At 25.9% G+C, this 16,947-nt stretch overlaps 2 protein-coding genes across 5 annotated transcripts in view; both read right to left on the bottom strand.

Annotated features, from left to right (window-relative positions):
- Window positions 1-7,581: 7,581 nt before the first annotated feature.
- Window positions 7,582-9,492, bottom strand: LOC124431476 (protein YIPF1). The gene is made up of 4 exons (XM_046979440.1): window positions 9,183-9,492; window positions 8,676-9,061; window positions 8,325-8,505; window positions 7,582-8,195 (listed from the first exon to the last, which is right to left on the bottom strand). Exons 1-4 carry the CDS (start codon window positions 9,382-9,384, stop codon window positions 7,987-7,989), a joined length of 978 nt encoding a protein of 325 aa, XP_046835396.1. The 5' UTR covers window positions 9,385-9,492; the 3' UTR covers window positions 7,582-7,986.
- Window positions 9,493-9,983: 491 nt separating this feature from the next.
- LOC124431299 (thyroid receptor-interacting protein 11) overlaps window positions 9,984-16,947 on the bottom strand; it is a 41,756-nt gene continuing 34,792 nt past the window's right edge. For all 4 annotated transcript variants that reach the window (XM_046979023.1, XM_046979025.1, XM_046979026.1 and 1 more), the window contains 7 exons: window positions 14,405-16,947; window positions 14,208-14,311; window positions 13,960-14,059; window positions 11,665-11,746; window positions 11,388-11,577; window positions 11,224-11,319; window positions 9,984-11,092 (listed from right to left, as the gene is read on the bottom strand). The exon at window positions 14,405-16,947 is cut by the window's right edge and continues 370 nt beyond it. In XM_046979023.1, the coding sequence (XP_046834979.1) occupies window positions 10,940-11,092; window positions 11,224-11,319; window positions 11,388-11,577; window positions 11,665-11,746; window positions 13,960-14,059; window positions 14,208-14,311; window positions 14,405-16,947 (3,268 nt within the window). In that variant the 3' untranslated portion in view covers window positions 9,984-10,939. The remainder of the gene's footprint in view (window positions 11,093-11,223; window positions 11,320-11,387; window positions 11,578-11,664; window positions 11,747-13,959; window positions 14,060-14,207; window positions 14,312-14,404) is intronic.

The following is a 16,947-nucleotide window of genomic DNA, read 5'->3' as shown; positions in this document are numbered from 1 at the left end:
TTCACATCACATCTATTAAGAATATCTTTTTGCAAATTGTAAGATTTCGATAATATAAATTTAAAAAAAGTTAAATTGATCATTAATGTATCGAAAAAATTGTTAAGAAAGTATAAGAATAAAAAAAAAAAAAAAAGAAGAAGAAAAGAAATAAATAAATAAATAAAAAAACAAATGGCCGGATGTGTTAGATTGCGAAACGATTTCGTATGATCCGATAGAAAATGAGCGAGACAAATTGTTGTTTTGTCACGACGTTATATGACGTGTTGATTATCGATCGACAGTGTAATGATAACAAAAATGGCAAAAAAAGAAAGGAAGAAAAAAATTGGACACACTATTATTACATTGTATATTATTGTAGCATAATAATCAAACACTAAAGACTAATGCTTAAGATAATTATCGAGTGGCTTTGGCCGCCATACTATAGATCAATTATATTATACAAGGTGTATTTGAAAAAAATTATTATTATTATTATTATTATTATTATTATTATTATTATTATTATTATTATTATTATTATTAATTATCATTATTATTAACTACGATTATTAATTATTCCTTATCATTATCATCATTATTAATTATTATTATTATTATTATTATTATTATTATTATTATTATTATTATTATTATTATTACACAAGGACGATATGAAATAATTAACATGCTGAGATACCTTAGAATGATTGAAATAAAAATGCTAGTTGAAAAAGAAATGAATAAACGATTAATTAATTAATTAATTAATACATTTGTGTAGTGGACAATGAAAATAAAAAATTTATATTAATGAGAGAGAGAGAGAGAGAGAGAGAGAGAGAGAGAGAGAGAGAGAGAGAGGGAAAGAGAGAAATGACAAAATGACTGTAATATCAAATTGTGTGTGTGTGTTTGTGCGTATGTGTGTGTGTGTGTGTGTGTGTATGTGTTGTCAAATATTTGGTTCCATTTTATTTATATTATTAAAATGCCTATAATTCCAACTATATATATATATATAAAAAAAAAAACGAGACTCAATTTTGAAAGATTTTCATGAGAGTTTAAAAGATAAACGAAACAAAACGAAAAAAGAAAAAGAAAAAAAAGCACAAAGATCACACGGATCCTATTTTGTTTCGAATGTGATCCATCCATTCATTCATCCCCACCCCCCTTCTCCCGCCGCCCACCCCCACTTTTGTTTGAAAACACTCAATTTTTATTTCTACGCCGAACATGTTTGTTACGATGAAAAGGAAAAAAAAAAAGAAAAGAAAAAGCAAAAGAAGTTAAAAGAATTTAGGATTTTTTGAGTGACGTAACAAATCTAAAAAAAAAAATGCATTATCTTTTACTTGACACACGGTATATATAAATGCATATATACATATACGTATACATAATAATTACATAAGTTTATTAAAGAAAGCGATTTATCGTGTAAATAATATTGAAATCAAAGCGTTTTTATATTATTGACAAAAGTAAACGATGAAGAAAGGACGCAAAAGAAAAAGTAAACAACACTCTAACAACAAATAACAATAACATTTATGTGTCCATTGAGTCCTATTATTACTACTATTACTATTACTTTTACTACTGCTACTACTACTACTACTATTACTACTACTATTACTACTACTACTAATAGTAGTAGTACTACAACTACTACTACTAGTGCACTAATTATTGCTACATTATGATAACTATTAGTTAACCACATGGAACATGCATGTGTAATATAGAGTACATATACTCTATTGTGTAAATACATAATTAAATTACATATGTGAATTTTTAATAAAACCGATATAATTATTATACTGATGAAAGATACGGGGATGGGTGGGGATTTGTGGTTGTGGAGGGGGGGGGAGGGAAGGTTAGGGAAGAAAATAAATCGAATAGAGAAGATTCCTAGAAAAAAGGAAAAAAAAAACAAACAAAAATTGAATTTTAATTTAAATTTAAATTTAAATTCAATTCAATTAAAAGTGAATGAACGAAACCCAAAACCTACACATATATATATATATATATATATATATATATATATATATATAATGCATAAATGAATGAATGAATGAATGAATGAATGAATAAATAAAATGAAATAAAATAAAGTAAAAATAAATTCGTCGCAACTGGTAAACTTTCTTATTCTTCTCGTCTGACTTTAATACGTCGATCGATAATAACAATGATTATTATAATTAATAAAGATAATTATCGTTGTCATCATCAGAATTATCATCATCGTCATCATCATTATCATCATCATCATCATCATCATTATTATTATTATTATTAATATTATTATTATTATTATTATTATTATTATTATTATTATTATTATTATTATTGTTGTTGTTATTATTGTTATCATCATCAACTCGGCTTTGTCGTTGATACGTAATTTTTTAATAGCGAAAATAAATAATAAAAAAAAAAAAAATGGAAACTAGCCGTAGTACTTAAATTTAATCGAGACAAAGAGATAGAAAAAGATAGAGAGTGTGTGTGAGAGCAAAGAAGTAAATCTCGATTTAAAATTATCAATATACATACATACACACACACACACACACACATACATATATATATATAGTATCTCTCTTGCGCTTCTATGTAAAATAATAATAATAATAATAATAATAATAATAATAATAATAATACTAATAATAATAATAATAATAATAATAATAATACTAATAATAATAATAATAATAATAATAATAATACTAATAATAATAATAATAATAATAATAATAATAATAATAATAATTAAAGTGATAGTTCGAATTACTTTTCTCGACAATATTAATAAGAAATATCACTAGGTGTTATATAAATTTCTGAAAAAAAAAAAAGGAAAAAAAAGGAACAGTTAATCGAGTATTACGTACCTGTTAATAAATAAGCTTGCAATCAAAGTCATTTTTTCCCGCGAATTTTTCATTCAAAATGGCGGAGTAACGAAAGAGAGAGAGAGAGAGAGAGAGGGAGACCTTATGTTTCTCTTTCTTTGTTACTCTCGCATAAATCACCGTCGAATCTTTTTTCTCTGTCCAATATTAATCGATGAGTGAAATAACAATGAAAAAAAGGAATAAAAAAAGATAGAGAAGTAGATAGATAGATAAAGAGAGAAAGAGAGAGAGAGAGAGAGAGAGAGAGAGACAAAAAAAAAAGAAATGGAGTCCGTTCGATCAATCGATTAATATATCGATTAATATATCGATTAATTATAATAATCGCTTTTTAAATCGCGCGCGTAACGATGGTATAGTGCAACCACACGTAGGGATCTAATTTGAATTGTTTGTTTGTACAATCATTTCATACAGAAATATATAAATACGTATATACACGCATATACACACAGGATTGCACTTGAGGATAAATTAAGTTTAATAAATCAAAAAGAAAAAAAGAAAAAAAAGGAAAAACAAAGAGAGAGAAAGATGATCGTTATTATTATTCTAAAGAGACGAACATTTTTATACCGTTAAGTAGTTAAGTGTGTTAATGAAAAGTTCGATGTCCGCAGAAAAAAAAAAAATAAAAATAAAATTTTTAAATAAAAAATAACCTACGTACATACTACTACTACTACTACTACTACTACTACTACTACTACTACTACTGCTATTACAACTACTAACTAATACCATTATTACTACTATTATTAATTATTACACACGTACATATATAGTAATTAGATAAAACATTTCATTCCTAGATCGATCCTTACTTTATTATTATTATTAACATATCGCAACAATTTTAATCGTACAGTTTTAGAGGGTTGTGGATTGGGAGGTTAAGGGAAGAGGGTTGTTCTTAATGACGTATCACTTAACGTGTGCTTCGCGATTTGTTTTATTTTATTTTTATTTTTCTCTCTCTCTTTTTTTTTTTTTTGTTCTTTCATTCTTTCACCTAACCTTCCAATCTGATTTGTTATTGATTTTTCTTTTTTTCTTTCTCTTTTTTTTTCTCTTTGTGTAATTCATTTTATTTATCTTTTTTTTTTTTTTTTTCTTTAAATATGTTAGGTCAGTTCAATCGACGGTGTCTAAGTTTTAACTAGAGTTCCTGTTTAAAAAAAAATACCATAGTAATCTTTAATAACGCGATATATGTCTATCCTATGTAATAAAATAATAATAATAATAATAATAAAATTTTTTTCTGCGAAAATTCGAATCTTCGTGGGCGTTTTCAAAGTTTTAGCGTTCGTCAGAAAAAAGAATCATTTATGACGTTGACATTTTAAACAAAATAAAATAGAGAGAGAGAGAGAGAGAGAGAGAGAGAGAGAGAGAGAGATAATAAATTTTTAAAAAATACTCGCGAAAATTTCTGAAACTTTGTGACTTTAGAGTTTCACGTAACTCAGAAAAATAAAAATTGCAGGAAGCCTTTGAACGCGCGATAAAATAATATTTATACTACTACTACTACTACTACTACTACTACTAATAATAATAATAATAATAATAATAATAATAATAATAATAATAAGTTAATAGAAAAATAAATTTCCCATTCCAGCAATCCGATTGGTCGTTTTCGTATCGCAATTGAAAAAAAAAAAAGAAAAAAAAAAGTAAGAAAAGAAAGAAAGAAATAATCGAACGCTGTATATGCATCTAAAATCGTACATACGTATCGATTATATATTATTATATATAATTTATTTGATATAACAAAAGTGAAAGTAATAAGAAGAAAAGAAATGCGTTTTTTCGATCGATCAAAGATCAATACGATCGATCATACGACTGAGAATAATAATCAATCTGTTGTATATTGTATACACACACACACACACACACACACACACATTTTGGCATAATAAATTAAAAAAAAAAAAAATAAAAAAAAAAAAGCGTAGTAGTAACAGTAGAACGATATACATACACACACACATACACATATAAACAAAAGGAGAATAAAAAAAATTGACACGTACACATACAAACATTTATATGCATTGTTAATATATACTATATATTGTAAACATAATAATCGATTTAAACAAAATACCAGGGTAACACTTTCATTATTATTATTATTATTATTATTATTATTATTATTATTATTATTATTATTATAGTATTATCATTATTACTATTGTATCTCTGTGTAATATTCTAAACATGTACGTGTGCGATTTAGAAAGAGAGAGAAAGACATGCTTACACATAACATAAATATATACATATATATATATATATATATATATATATATATATATATATATATATATATATATATATATATGTATATATGTATGTATATATACACATAGATTTATTTCCTCGGGTTTGTGACATGGGGGCATTTATTATATTTGCAAAAAAAAAAAAAAGAAAAATACAAATATTACGCATTATTATGAATTATTATTATCATTATTTTTACTGTTATTATTATTATTATTATTATTATTATTATTATTATTATTATTATTATTATTATTATTATTATTATTATTATTATTATTATCATCTTATCATCATCATCATCATCATCATCATCATCATCATCATCATCATCATTATTATTATTATTATTTTTATTATTATTATTATTATTATTTTACTATTATTATTGTTGTCGTTATTGTTGTTACTATAAATAATAATAAACGCCCAGCAGCACAATGTAATGTAAATAATGTAATATAAATGGTGATGATGTATTATATATGTATATATATATATATATTATTATTATTGCAGCCATCGGACTTATTCACGATTATTAAAATCATATATATCTGTGTATGTGTACATACTTTGCGTGTAATTTCGAGCGTGAGACTTTTTTGATCGTACAGAAAGAAGAAAAGAAAAAAGAAAGAAAAGAAAAAAAAAAAACACGATTTTTAGATTGTCGTAGAATTTATTATTATTAATTATGTTCCTACCTGTATTCGTAATCTTTGACTGTAATATTCTCTCGTAATGAACATAAAGAAGTAAAATAGCAAAAGAATAGAGGAAAAGAAAAAAAAGAGAAAAAAAATGTAATAATAATAATCATCATCATCATCAATAAGGACCAAATCGTTGTGAGCATTAGTCGTAAAAATGTTCTTTTGTTAATTTGCTATCGAGTATCATGAAAAATTAAAGAAGAAATTTTTTCTTTTTATTATTATAATTATTACTATTATTATTATTATTATTATTATCATCATGATCATCATCATCATCATCATCATCACCATTATCATTGTCATTATTATTATTATTTTTTTTTTTTTATTTTATTTTTATTTGTATTACTAATAAATTAAAAAGGAAAGGAAAATTTGTTATCATAATTGTTTTTGTTTTTGCTTATCGCGCCTAATTGACCGCAACCAAATGACAGAAAATGGCGGCCTTACGAAAGTAATCATTGTTCAGGCGTAATATAACGACCTGCCATCTATTGACATTTTTTCGATACGATATTGAAACGCGCGTTATTTTAAAATAACTAATAATCATAGGATCGACTAATAAACATGGTGTAATTGTATAAAACAAGTGTGCATCTTTTGAAAATGATTATTATTGGATCTTGCATTAATATTTTAAGCTTTTAACTCATAATAAACTTTCGTATTTTATACAATAAAAATGTGACGCTCACGTCGATAAGGGCTCGTAAAACTTTCGGAAGACATCTCGTATAAACGTCGGTATATATATATGTATATATATATATATATATTTGGCTATGTAAAATCATACGATTATACATAATTAATAATCGAAATGTATTTTACTTCGCGAAAATGTATTTATTTATTTATTTATTTATTTATTTATTTCTCTCTCTCTCTCTCTCTCTCTTTTTCTCTTTCTTTCTTTATCTCTTAAGATGTTACTACTTCTTAAGAGAATAATAATATATTAATGAAAAAGAAAAGAGCGTTATTCGAAAGTTTTCAGTCGTCTTAACGAGATTAGAACGAAATTCAGTCGAAATTATTAATAAAGAAAAAAAAAAAAAATTGGTATATTAATTAATATATACCAAAGCGATATTATTACAAGATGTAATTAATATGTACCAATGCTTGTTTTATTACAAAGACTTAAGGATTCTTGGATCGAAACGAATTAATCATTGGTATGGTATATATGTATATATTTGTATATGTATATCATGTCAATAATTAATTAAATATAAATATAAATATAAATATAAATATAAATATAAATAAATAAATAAATAAATAAATATATATATATATATATACATATATTTATTTATTTATTTATTTATTATGTATTATTATATACTTGATGATAATAATAACGTAAAGATACTATTACAAAATGAATGTTGCCTTTTGTCACACTGGTTAATGGGAATGAACAAAATATTAATTACATACGATTAATGATATATAAATAATCTATTATATTATATATATATATATATATATATATATATATATATATATCACACTACTATGTACAACATGAAGATTCGTATGGTCGTGATTGATATGTGTTACGTTGATGTAACGCGTCCCTACTTTGTGGAACAATAGGGTTGCCAAATAAATCAACCAAACACTTTAAACTCGTCATTATGTATTTTCCTAAACATTAAAATATCTGTTTATACACAATAGTTATTGCGAACGACTAAATATTTCTTTTTTTTTTCTCTCATATCAAAACGATTATCATTATGGTTTTTATTAAGGAATCCTGGAGTTTTTTCTCATCTTTCTTTTTTTTTTTTTTCTTTTTTTTTCAGAGTTTTGATTTTTACTTGATTATATCTATATACGGATTGTTTTAAAGGTAAAGTAAAAAATAAGGTTTTATTACCTTTATAAGAACATAAATTTTATAAATTTTCCATTTCAATATTATGTGCGATTTGTATGATACATTCGAATACATTTTTTAATTTATGTCAACGAATGGATCTCATGAAATTCTTATCAAATATATTCTATAGAATATCTCTTTAAGTTTTAATCGTTTTATTTAACACAACGCTATCCATTATCATTTTATTATTGATATTTTCTGTAGATGATAATACGGAAGATAATATTTCGTTTGCTTGTTGCGGTAATATTTTGGACGGTACATGAAAGAAATATATCATAAAACCTGTTGCCAGAAGAAGATGCATACCAAGTATTATGGTAATATATATTATTCTATGCTTTCCTAAAATATATATAGATATGTATATATATATATTTGTATTATTTAATAAACGATTAAATTTTAATATTATAATAATATAAAGATTTAATATATATGTATATATATATATATATAAAAATCTTCTTTTACCTGAGATGACAGGATACAATGAACGTAGCAATACACCACCCGATAAAAATGTAGCTATTATCACTAAAGTCCACTGTAACCAATTGATTTGTATTGTCCACAAAAATGCAACTGGAATGTAAATGGTTAAAGAATACCCATAAAGGCATATAATCTCTAAAAGTCCTGGAGATGCGTATGACTGAAAAAAAAAAGAAGAAAAAGAAATGAAAAGTAAAGAAAAAAAAGAAAAAAAAGAAAAAAAAAACCAAAGGATTTTGTTATTATGTGGAGGTGTTCAAATGAAGAAATAAGATAAAAAAAAAAAAAAAAAGAAAGAAAGAAAGAAAATAGAAATATTATATAATTTACTTCTATCAATTCTTCTTCCGTATTTCTCATACTTGTTGTCCACTTCAATGCACCCCATAAGACAAGTGGTAAAAGCCAAGCATATAAGAATATTGAAATTGCAGCATATGATATTAAATGAAAATCATATCTCCAATGATAATGACTAGAATTGGCCGTTTGTAAATAATTAGCCATGTTACCGCTTATTGCTATTGAGAATACTAATGTAACGCATATCCAAAATGGACCATACAAATCTGGATTAGGTCTTATGTGCGTTACCAAATAATTTTCAGTAGTATGAGGAAACATTGATCTTTTTATACGTTCTAATACATCATTGGTATTAACATTAAAAAACTTCTGATAATATTCAATTGTCCAGAAACTGTATTGAGGTATATCTGTTGAAATAATATAATGATTAATGAATAATAAAATTAAATTTTAACTTTGATCAATGAAATTAGATTGATGTATTGTTATTGAGAAAAATTGATTATATATGTTACATTAATTGTTAACCTTCATTTCTGTTGGGTATACCATGTAGATCTTCAATAATACCGATTCCTGTAGAATCATTTGGTAAATTATTAAAAGTTTGATGAGTGGAAGCACCAATGTCAAGTTGTGCTTGGCCAACGTTACTTGGCTGATTCATCGTAGAAAAATCATGGAATGATATAAATTGAGAATCTGTGTTCTTTGTACGATCACCGTCCATGATTAATTCTAATTATTTTGCTTTATTTCTAAAACGTATTTGACAATTGCCAGCTGGGCACATCGCGGAAAGGAAAAAACACCATATCGACTAGTCATACGATAGTATTTCGATATATATCGTTCGTAGTCATAATAAATCGTCCAATCAGAGAACAGGATTATCCACTATCCGTGAAAGTACACTTAGTACTACATTAGTCAAAATCATTGATATAATATTGAGAGAAATAAAATGTGAAATTATTTATATATTTTCATTTTATCGTTTTATCATTAATATTAGATCGTAGAAATATTGATAACGTCATTCCTAATATTTATTTTTATTTTTCTGATAGTCTCAAAGCACGATATAAAATTGTATAATTAATTAGGTACGAAAAAAGAAATGATATTTTTAAATATCACGTGATACATACTTCTCAGCCCGCCTTTTTTCAATTGCCAAAAAAAAAAAGAGGTTACATTCAACGTACATAAATATTGTTACGCGTATCATTGGCTTATTAAATGTATCAATATATAATTTATTATTAATAGAATACAAATGAGTATTTTTATGTATATATATTATACGAAAAAAAAAAAAACGAAAGGTAAAGTAGGACAACAAAATATATTTATTGTTTTTTGTTTTTTTTTTTTTCTTTTTTCATGTGCAGTTCCAACAACCTACATATACTTTATGTACAATGATCAAATCTTTTTTTTTACTTGTGGTAAATCATCATGATTATATTTCGAGATATTTTAAATTACTAATAATTAATACGACTAAATTCATTTCGTCCTTTTCTTCTACAATGTTTACAAGCATTTTTCCTCGTTTTTTATTTTTTTATTTTTATTTTTTTTTTTTTTTATCTTTTATTTTTTTTTATCTAAGCAGGAAGTAAGTTTTTATTGTATATGAGTGAGAAAACAACTTTTTGCGTGATTTTTAAGAAAATTATTCCAGAATTTTAATAAGTTATTAATTTTTGATTTGAATTGTAATTATATAAAATTAATTAGAGAATTATGTGTGTGTGTGTGTGTGTGTGTGTGTGTATGTAGGAGGATAAAGGAAAATTTTGTAATGTCCTTTGTAAAAATATCGCGAACACACATATTCCTTACTTTTTATTGCTTTTCCATAGAAAGAATATCACACAATGTAAATGGTGAATTCTTTCGTTAAAATTTCTAAATTCTTCGTTCCGAAGTATCTCCTTGCTTAGATCATAGAAATTCATTTTAATCAAGCTATCCGATAAATGCAGCACGAACATGCTAAAGGGGGACAATTCATTATTTTTCAGGCGCAATATATTATACAATATCAATGTCCGAATAAAAAGTTAGGCTCGACAACAGATAGGAGATATTTTCTTTTTTTTTTTTTTTTTATAGCTTATATTATTTTTCCTTTTCTTTCTTTCTCTTTTTTTTTTGTTTTTGTTTGTCTTTTTTTTTCTTTTTTTTCTTTTTTTCTTTTTTTTTTTTTTACAACCACTTTGTTTCGCCATTCATCGAGTGTTGTATATTAACTGCATTTATTATTGCTTTTAATATCAGCTATCCTTTAATACTTCTTTCAATATAGATCCTGTATTTCTTGCTGGGACAAAATCTGGGAATGTTGGAAGTGTAACATTAGAAAGCAACAATGTAGAATGATTAGACGACGTTGAATGCTGTCTGCTATGCGTTGGACGAGGTGAGGACTAAAAATATAATATTTATATTATTACTATTGAATAAGATTTTTCTTTTTCTTTCTTTTTTTTTGTTTTTTTATATTTTTTTTGATTTATATATATATATATATATATATATATATATATGTCTTTCTTACCGATGAAGATATTGGCAAAGCAGGTAATTGTGGTTTTGGTTTAGATTCACTTTCTAAAAATCTTACAAAAGCAGCCGAAAGCGATGCCTCTTGATCCTATAATAAATATATAATAAATGAAAGTTATATTAAATATAATTTGATATAAAAATGTTTATAATTGCCTTAGTAGGAGCGCCATTTCCACCGCTAAGACGAGAGAACCAGCTGTTATTTGCAATACCATTGTTAAGACCAGCTTTATCTCTATCATTTTCTGTGAAATCTAATACAGTGGCAAATACTCTTAGAACAGATGATTTGTCTGCTGTAGACGAAGACAAATATCCAAGCAAGAGATTTTTCATAAGGCTCCTAAAGAAAAAAAAAAAAAAAATGATTTATTTATTAATATTTATAAGATAATATATATATCATATAATTTAGAAATCATCAACTTACTTATCAACTTTTCCTACTCCACTTTGCATTGCTTCTTCTATTCTCTGATCAGCAGTATTTACCAATTCCGTTAATCTTTCAACTGAAAATTAATAACAGAAAATCAATGAATATATATATTTATTTATTTATTTATTTATATATTTATTATATAATATATAAATTATATCATACTAGTAGGAAACGAATGCTTGTGATATTGATTTGACTAAATGATCCAAATTAAATAGAAGAAGAAAAGTGAAAATTGACAATAGGAAACTTCCTTTTCAAAAAAAAAAAAAAAAAAAGAAAAAAAAAAGAAAAAAAAAAAAAAGAAAAACGAAACAGTTTTTGGTTTATATATACGTGTGCATTCATTGAGACGTTGTAAAGTTGGCAGATTGGTACGCTGAACGGACATGAGCGCAAGTATAACACAAGTACTGGTAGTTTTGATATTACACCAGTACCTGATGTAATACTCACACCCACATCTTAATTGCACATGCTGCATTCTCTTCGTTTATCATGCCGTTCTAGCAAACTAAGATATCATATATAACATGCCACTAAAATTAAGAAAGCTTTTGTCAATATATATATTTAACTACTATTATTTAAATATATATTGTGTAAGAAATAATTTTTTTTGTCAAGATTTCCAATTATATTATTATTATTATTATTATTATTATTATTACTATTATTATTATATGGAATAATCTCTTGTGTAATTTCAAATTTTCAAAATTTTTTCCCCCTTTTTTTTCTGCAGAATATTAGCAACGGGTGGGAAACCCCACGAGGTAATATGAGCTTCTACATTTTACACACTCACGGTTACCGCATGAGATTACCCACTTCTACGTTACCACCAATTTTGTAACACGTATGTATGTATATATATATATATATTTTTTTTTTAATTTCAACGATTATGCGATTAATTATTACAGTATCTAACATACATTTTGATTTTGTAAAAACTCATATTTATATAATACATTAGATTCATATAATTTTTAATAAATTATACTTTTTTATATTTAATTTAATTTGTCCATATACCTTAGATAATAACATAGATAATAATTGAATTAATATCTCAATATACAAAGTTTACAATCATTTTCATCAGATCTAAATAATAGGTACCTGCATTTTTAAATATTCAATATAATTATTTAAATAAAATCTTTGTATCTAATAATTTATAAATTTTAATATGTCTACATTGTTTACTTGCTTGTGTTGCATGCGTCATTTAATAATGATACCAAGGTGTTATATATATATTAAGCAATTTACATATTGATAAAATATCAAGGTCTCAGAAGACTAGCAAAAGCTGCAAAGTACAAGTATCTTTATACATTTTGTTTTATTTATTTAATATTATTTTTTTTCTTTTCTTTTTTTTTTTTTTTATACTAAAAGTATTAATAACAAAACAATACCTTCATATATATATATATCTATGAAGAAACTATAAAATAATAACCATAACAATCAGTTCTTTTTTTTTTTTTTTTTTTTTTCCCCAACAAAAAGTATTATACCTCCAAAAAATCACTCAAGAAAATGTCCACATTTAGTAAAATGAAAGAAGAGAGCACCAGCACCAGTGGCAATGCATGAGCCAACCAAGATGTGATTTAGTGTGCAAAGGCGGTGGGGTCTGATTCGTAGCCGGATACCAGCAAGAATCCTGGGGCTACAGTTTAATCCCAGAATTACCAGCTGATATTTGACTACACTATCAGATATTATATGTGTAATGTCTTTTCACAGATTAGTCACAGCATACAGTCAAACTGATGATTGTAATGTAGTTTTGATCTTGTTGCTAGTATTATCAATTTTATTACATCGAAGTTCTGTAAATAATATTTCAGGGGAGTACCAAAAAGTTATAACCAATGTTTTTATATTGTCAAAATCGTAGAAGCATACAATGTGTGTGTGTGTGTGTGTGTGTACCAAATGTATGTGTTAAAAAAAAAAAAAAAAAAAAAAAAAAATATCGCAGAATAGATAATAATTATTGAATATAAATACGACATACGCGTCTCTTATAATTACTTAGCATACAATCTTTTAAAAATAAATATTTGTTCATTTATATGACAATAATCATGAGATTAAGGAAAGCAAAGAACATTTTTTTTTGTTTTTTTTTTTAAAGGCAAATAATTGAAATATGTGTTATAAATTATTAAAAATTTCAAAACACTAACCATGCGATATGTAAAGAACAAGATGCAAACAAAGATGAAAAAAAAAAAAAATGTATAAAAATATTTAAGGAATTACCTTCTTGATTTAATTGCTCTATTCTTTCTGTTTTCTTATCCAGCTGTTCGCTTAATCTAGATGCAGCTTGCAAATACTCCTGAGCTTCTGTTAATTGTTCCTATATGCGTATATATATATATATATATATATATATATATATATATATATATATATATATATTTATTTATATACATATATACATATATATGTATTAAATTAATTAATAATTTTATTCCTTTTAAAGATATAGAAAAATTAAAACGAACCTTAAGACAGGAGATTTCGTTTAATAATTCTTCTTGTTTTTTATGCGACTCCTGAAGTTGCAATTGTAACTTTTCCATAGCTCTTTTAATATCCCTTTCCTTTTCTAGAATTAAAAAAAAAAAAAAAAAAAAAAAAAAAAAAAGCGAATAATATAAATTTCAAAATAATTATATCCAAGGAAAATGATTTTTCATACCTCTTTGGAATTGTTCCAAAACTATTTGCAAATTAGTTAAAGCAGTCATTTGCGATAAAACTTTATCCTCTGCCATAGATAATTTATTTTGTATATCATCCCTTTGTTGAATAATAAGGGACATTTGTTGTTGCAACGTTTCAACTTGTTGATTCGCTCTTATGCTCGCCGATGTGTATACGGTAGAAGAATTTTTAAGTTTTTCCTCAGCTTGTAATAATTTCCCCTCTAATTCTTTACGCATCTCCTCAGCTATTAAAGCTTCCTCCGTATAACTGGATTCAATTTCTACCAAATGAGTTCTCAATCTTTCTAATTCTTTACCAGCGTTAACTTCTTTACTTTGACTTTCAACAAATTGATTTTGTAACATTCTATTATTAGATTGTTCTTGAATCAAAGCAGCCTCCAATGCGTTACATTTATCATTAAGAATTCCCATTTCTTGTGCTTGAGTCAAATGTCCTGGAATTCTACAAATTTCTTCATTATTATTATCGGTGTCCTTAATATTTTCCAATCGTTGCTGTAAAATTTGTAATTCGTTTCGAGTTTCCGCAATTTCGATATCTTTATCCTTCAACAATGTAGTTATTTGATTTTGTTCAGTTAACAAATTATGAACTTTAGTTGCTTGCTCGTTTAAGAGTAGAGTTAATCGTTGAATTTCACCATGATACTGTATACTCTCATTGTGTTTAACGTGAACTAATTTTACAAGTTCATCTCTTTCATTTTGTATAGTTAAAAGATCGTTCGAATTAGCTGCATTTGCTTGATTGTTCAACTTCAATGATTCAATTTCATTATCCTTCTCTTTGATAAGATGAGATAAACTTTCTATTGTTTCCTTAGCCATAATAGAATTTTCTTTATTAGCTTCAATAGTCGATTCCAATTGATTTTTCATTTCTATTATTTCCATTGTTAATTTATTATTTATATCCTTTAATCCTTCATTTTCCAAATTTTTTTCTTCCAAATTATTTGTTAACTTATGCCTTTCATTTTCAAAGGAATTTTCTTTTGACAAAATCTTTTCATTTGTTTCAGATTCCAACGATAATATATTCGATTCCAATTGTTTACATTTCTCTTCGGACAAACAGATTTTATTATTTAAATCTGTTATCGTCTCTCTCAAAATTACGATCTCGTTATAATCACCTTGTACCTGAGCCATTTCCTTTTCCTTTAAACGTAAGTTATTTAATTCTGTCTCAGTTTCAATAAATTTACTCTGTAATAAATTTAATTCCTTCGCAGCAATTTCCTTCTCTTTTAAACGTAAATTATTTAATTCAGCTTCAGTTTCTATAAATTTATTTTTTAACAAATGCAATTCATTTTCAGCAGCTTTCTTCTCATTCAATTCTTTTTCAAGTTCATGAATTTTATCCAATTGCCCATAAAGTACATTATTCTCCGATAAAAGTTCATTTATCTTCTTTCTGGCAATATCAAATTCATAATTTATCATAGCATATTTATCTTCGTTATTTGCAAGTTGTTGAATTTTTTCTTTGCACGTAACTAATTCCAATCGAAGTTCCGATTGTTCCTCTTCGAGCAAAGATCTTTCAGTGTTCAACAGTTCAATTTTTTCTTGGGATTCAACTTGATTCGCTGTCAATTGATCCAACAACGTAGTATTCTCCCTCGTGAACTTTTCTTTCTCTTGGCTCAATTGCATTATCAATTCTTGTTTTACATCTGCCTCGTGCAAAGCATTGTCAAGTTCTTTTCTCATATTAAGTAAATCATATTCCAAATCATTTCTCTCGATATTTACCATGTCCAATTTTTCACGTAATTGTTCCAATAGATTATTCTCTTCTTTCTTTGAATCATCAGCGGTTTCTTTAAACCTAGCCAAATCTGCTCTATACACTTCATTTTCTTTAATCAAATCGCCATTTTCACGTTCGAGCTCATTCTTAACGTCCAATGTAACTTTCAATTCCCTTTCCAATTCCTCCATACTACAGACTGAAGCTTTCAATTCGTGAGCTATATTCTCTTTACCTAATCTAAGCTCTTCAATGGTTTCCTTATATTTTTCCAAAGACATTCTCAATTCGCTGGTCTCATTGGAAAACTCTAACAGTTTACGTTTTAAATCTTCCACAGAATCTTCCTCTCGCCTTCTAACATCAGAATGTACAATTTCAACGACATTCTCATTGTCAATAAAATTCTCTTCTAAATTGATCTCACCATTTTCCAATTTCATTGATATCAAATCAGTAATATTTGATCTCTTTCTCAATGTATCATTTTCTTCCCTTAATCGTTTAACTTCCTCCTGTAAGGATTCCGTTTCAGTTTCCAATGAGGCAACACGTTCCTCGCTAGCTTCAGGAATAGATGGTAGATTCAATTTCAAATGTTGAATATTTAACAGCAACGAATCTATGTGAGCCTGCATGTCGTCGCATTCAAGTTGCAAATTATCCCTCATTTCCGTCGTCTCCTTTAGATTTCGCGTAATCTCGGTTACCTTCCTTTCTAAAACGTCCTTCTTCCAGTTTGTCTCGACGTAT

The sequence above is a fragment of the Vespa crabro genome, chromosome 21 (assembly GCF_910589235.1).
Source record: "Vespa crabro chromosome 21, iyVesCrab1.2, whole genome shotgun sequence".
Lineage (NCBI taxonomy): Eukaryota > Metazoa > Arthropoda > Insecta > Hymenoptera > Vespidae > Vespa > Vespa crabro.
This window is presented reverse-complemented; position numbering and strand designations above follow the sequence as displayed.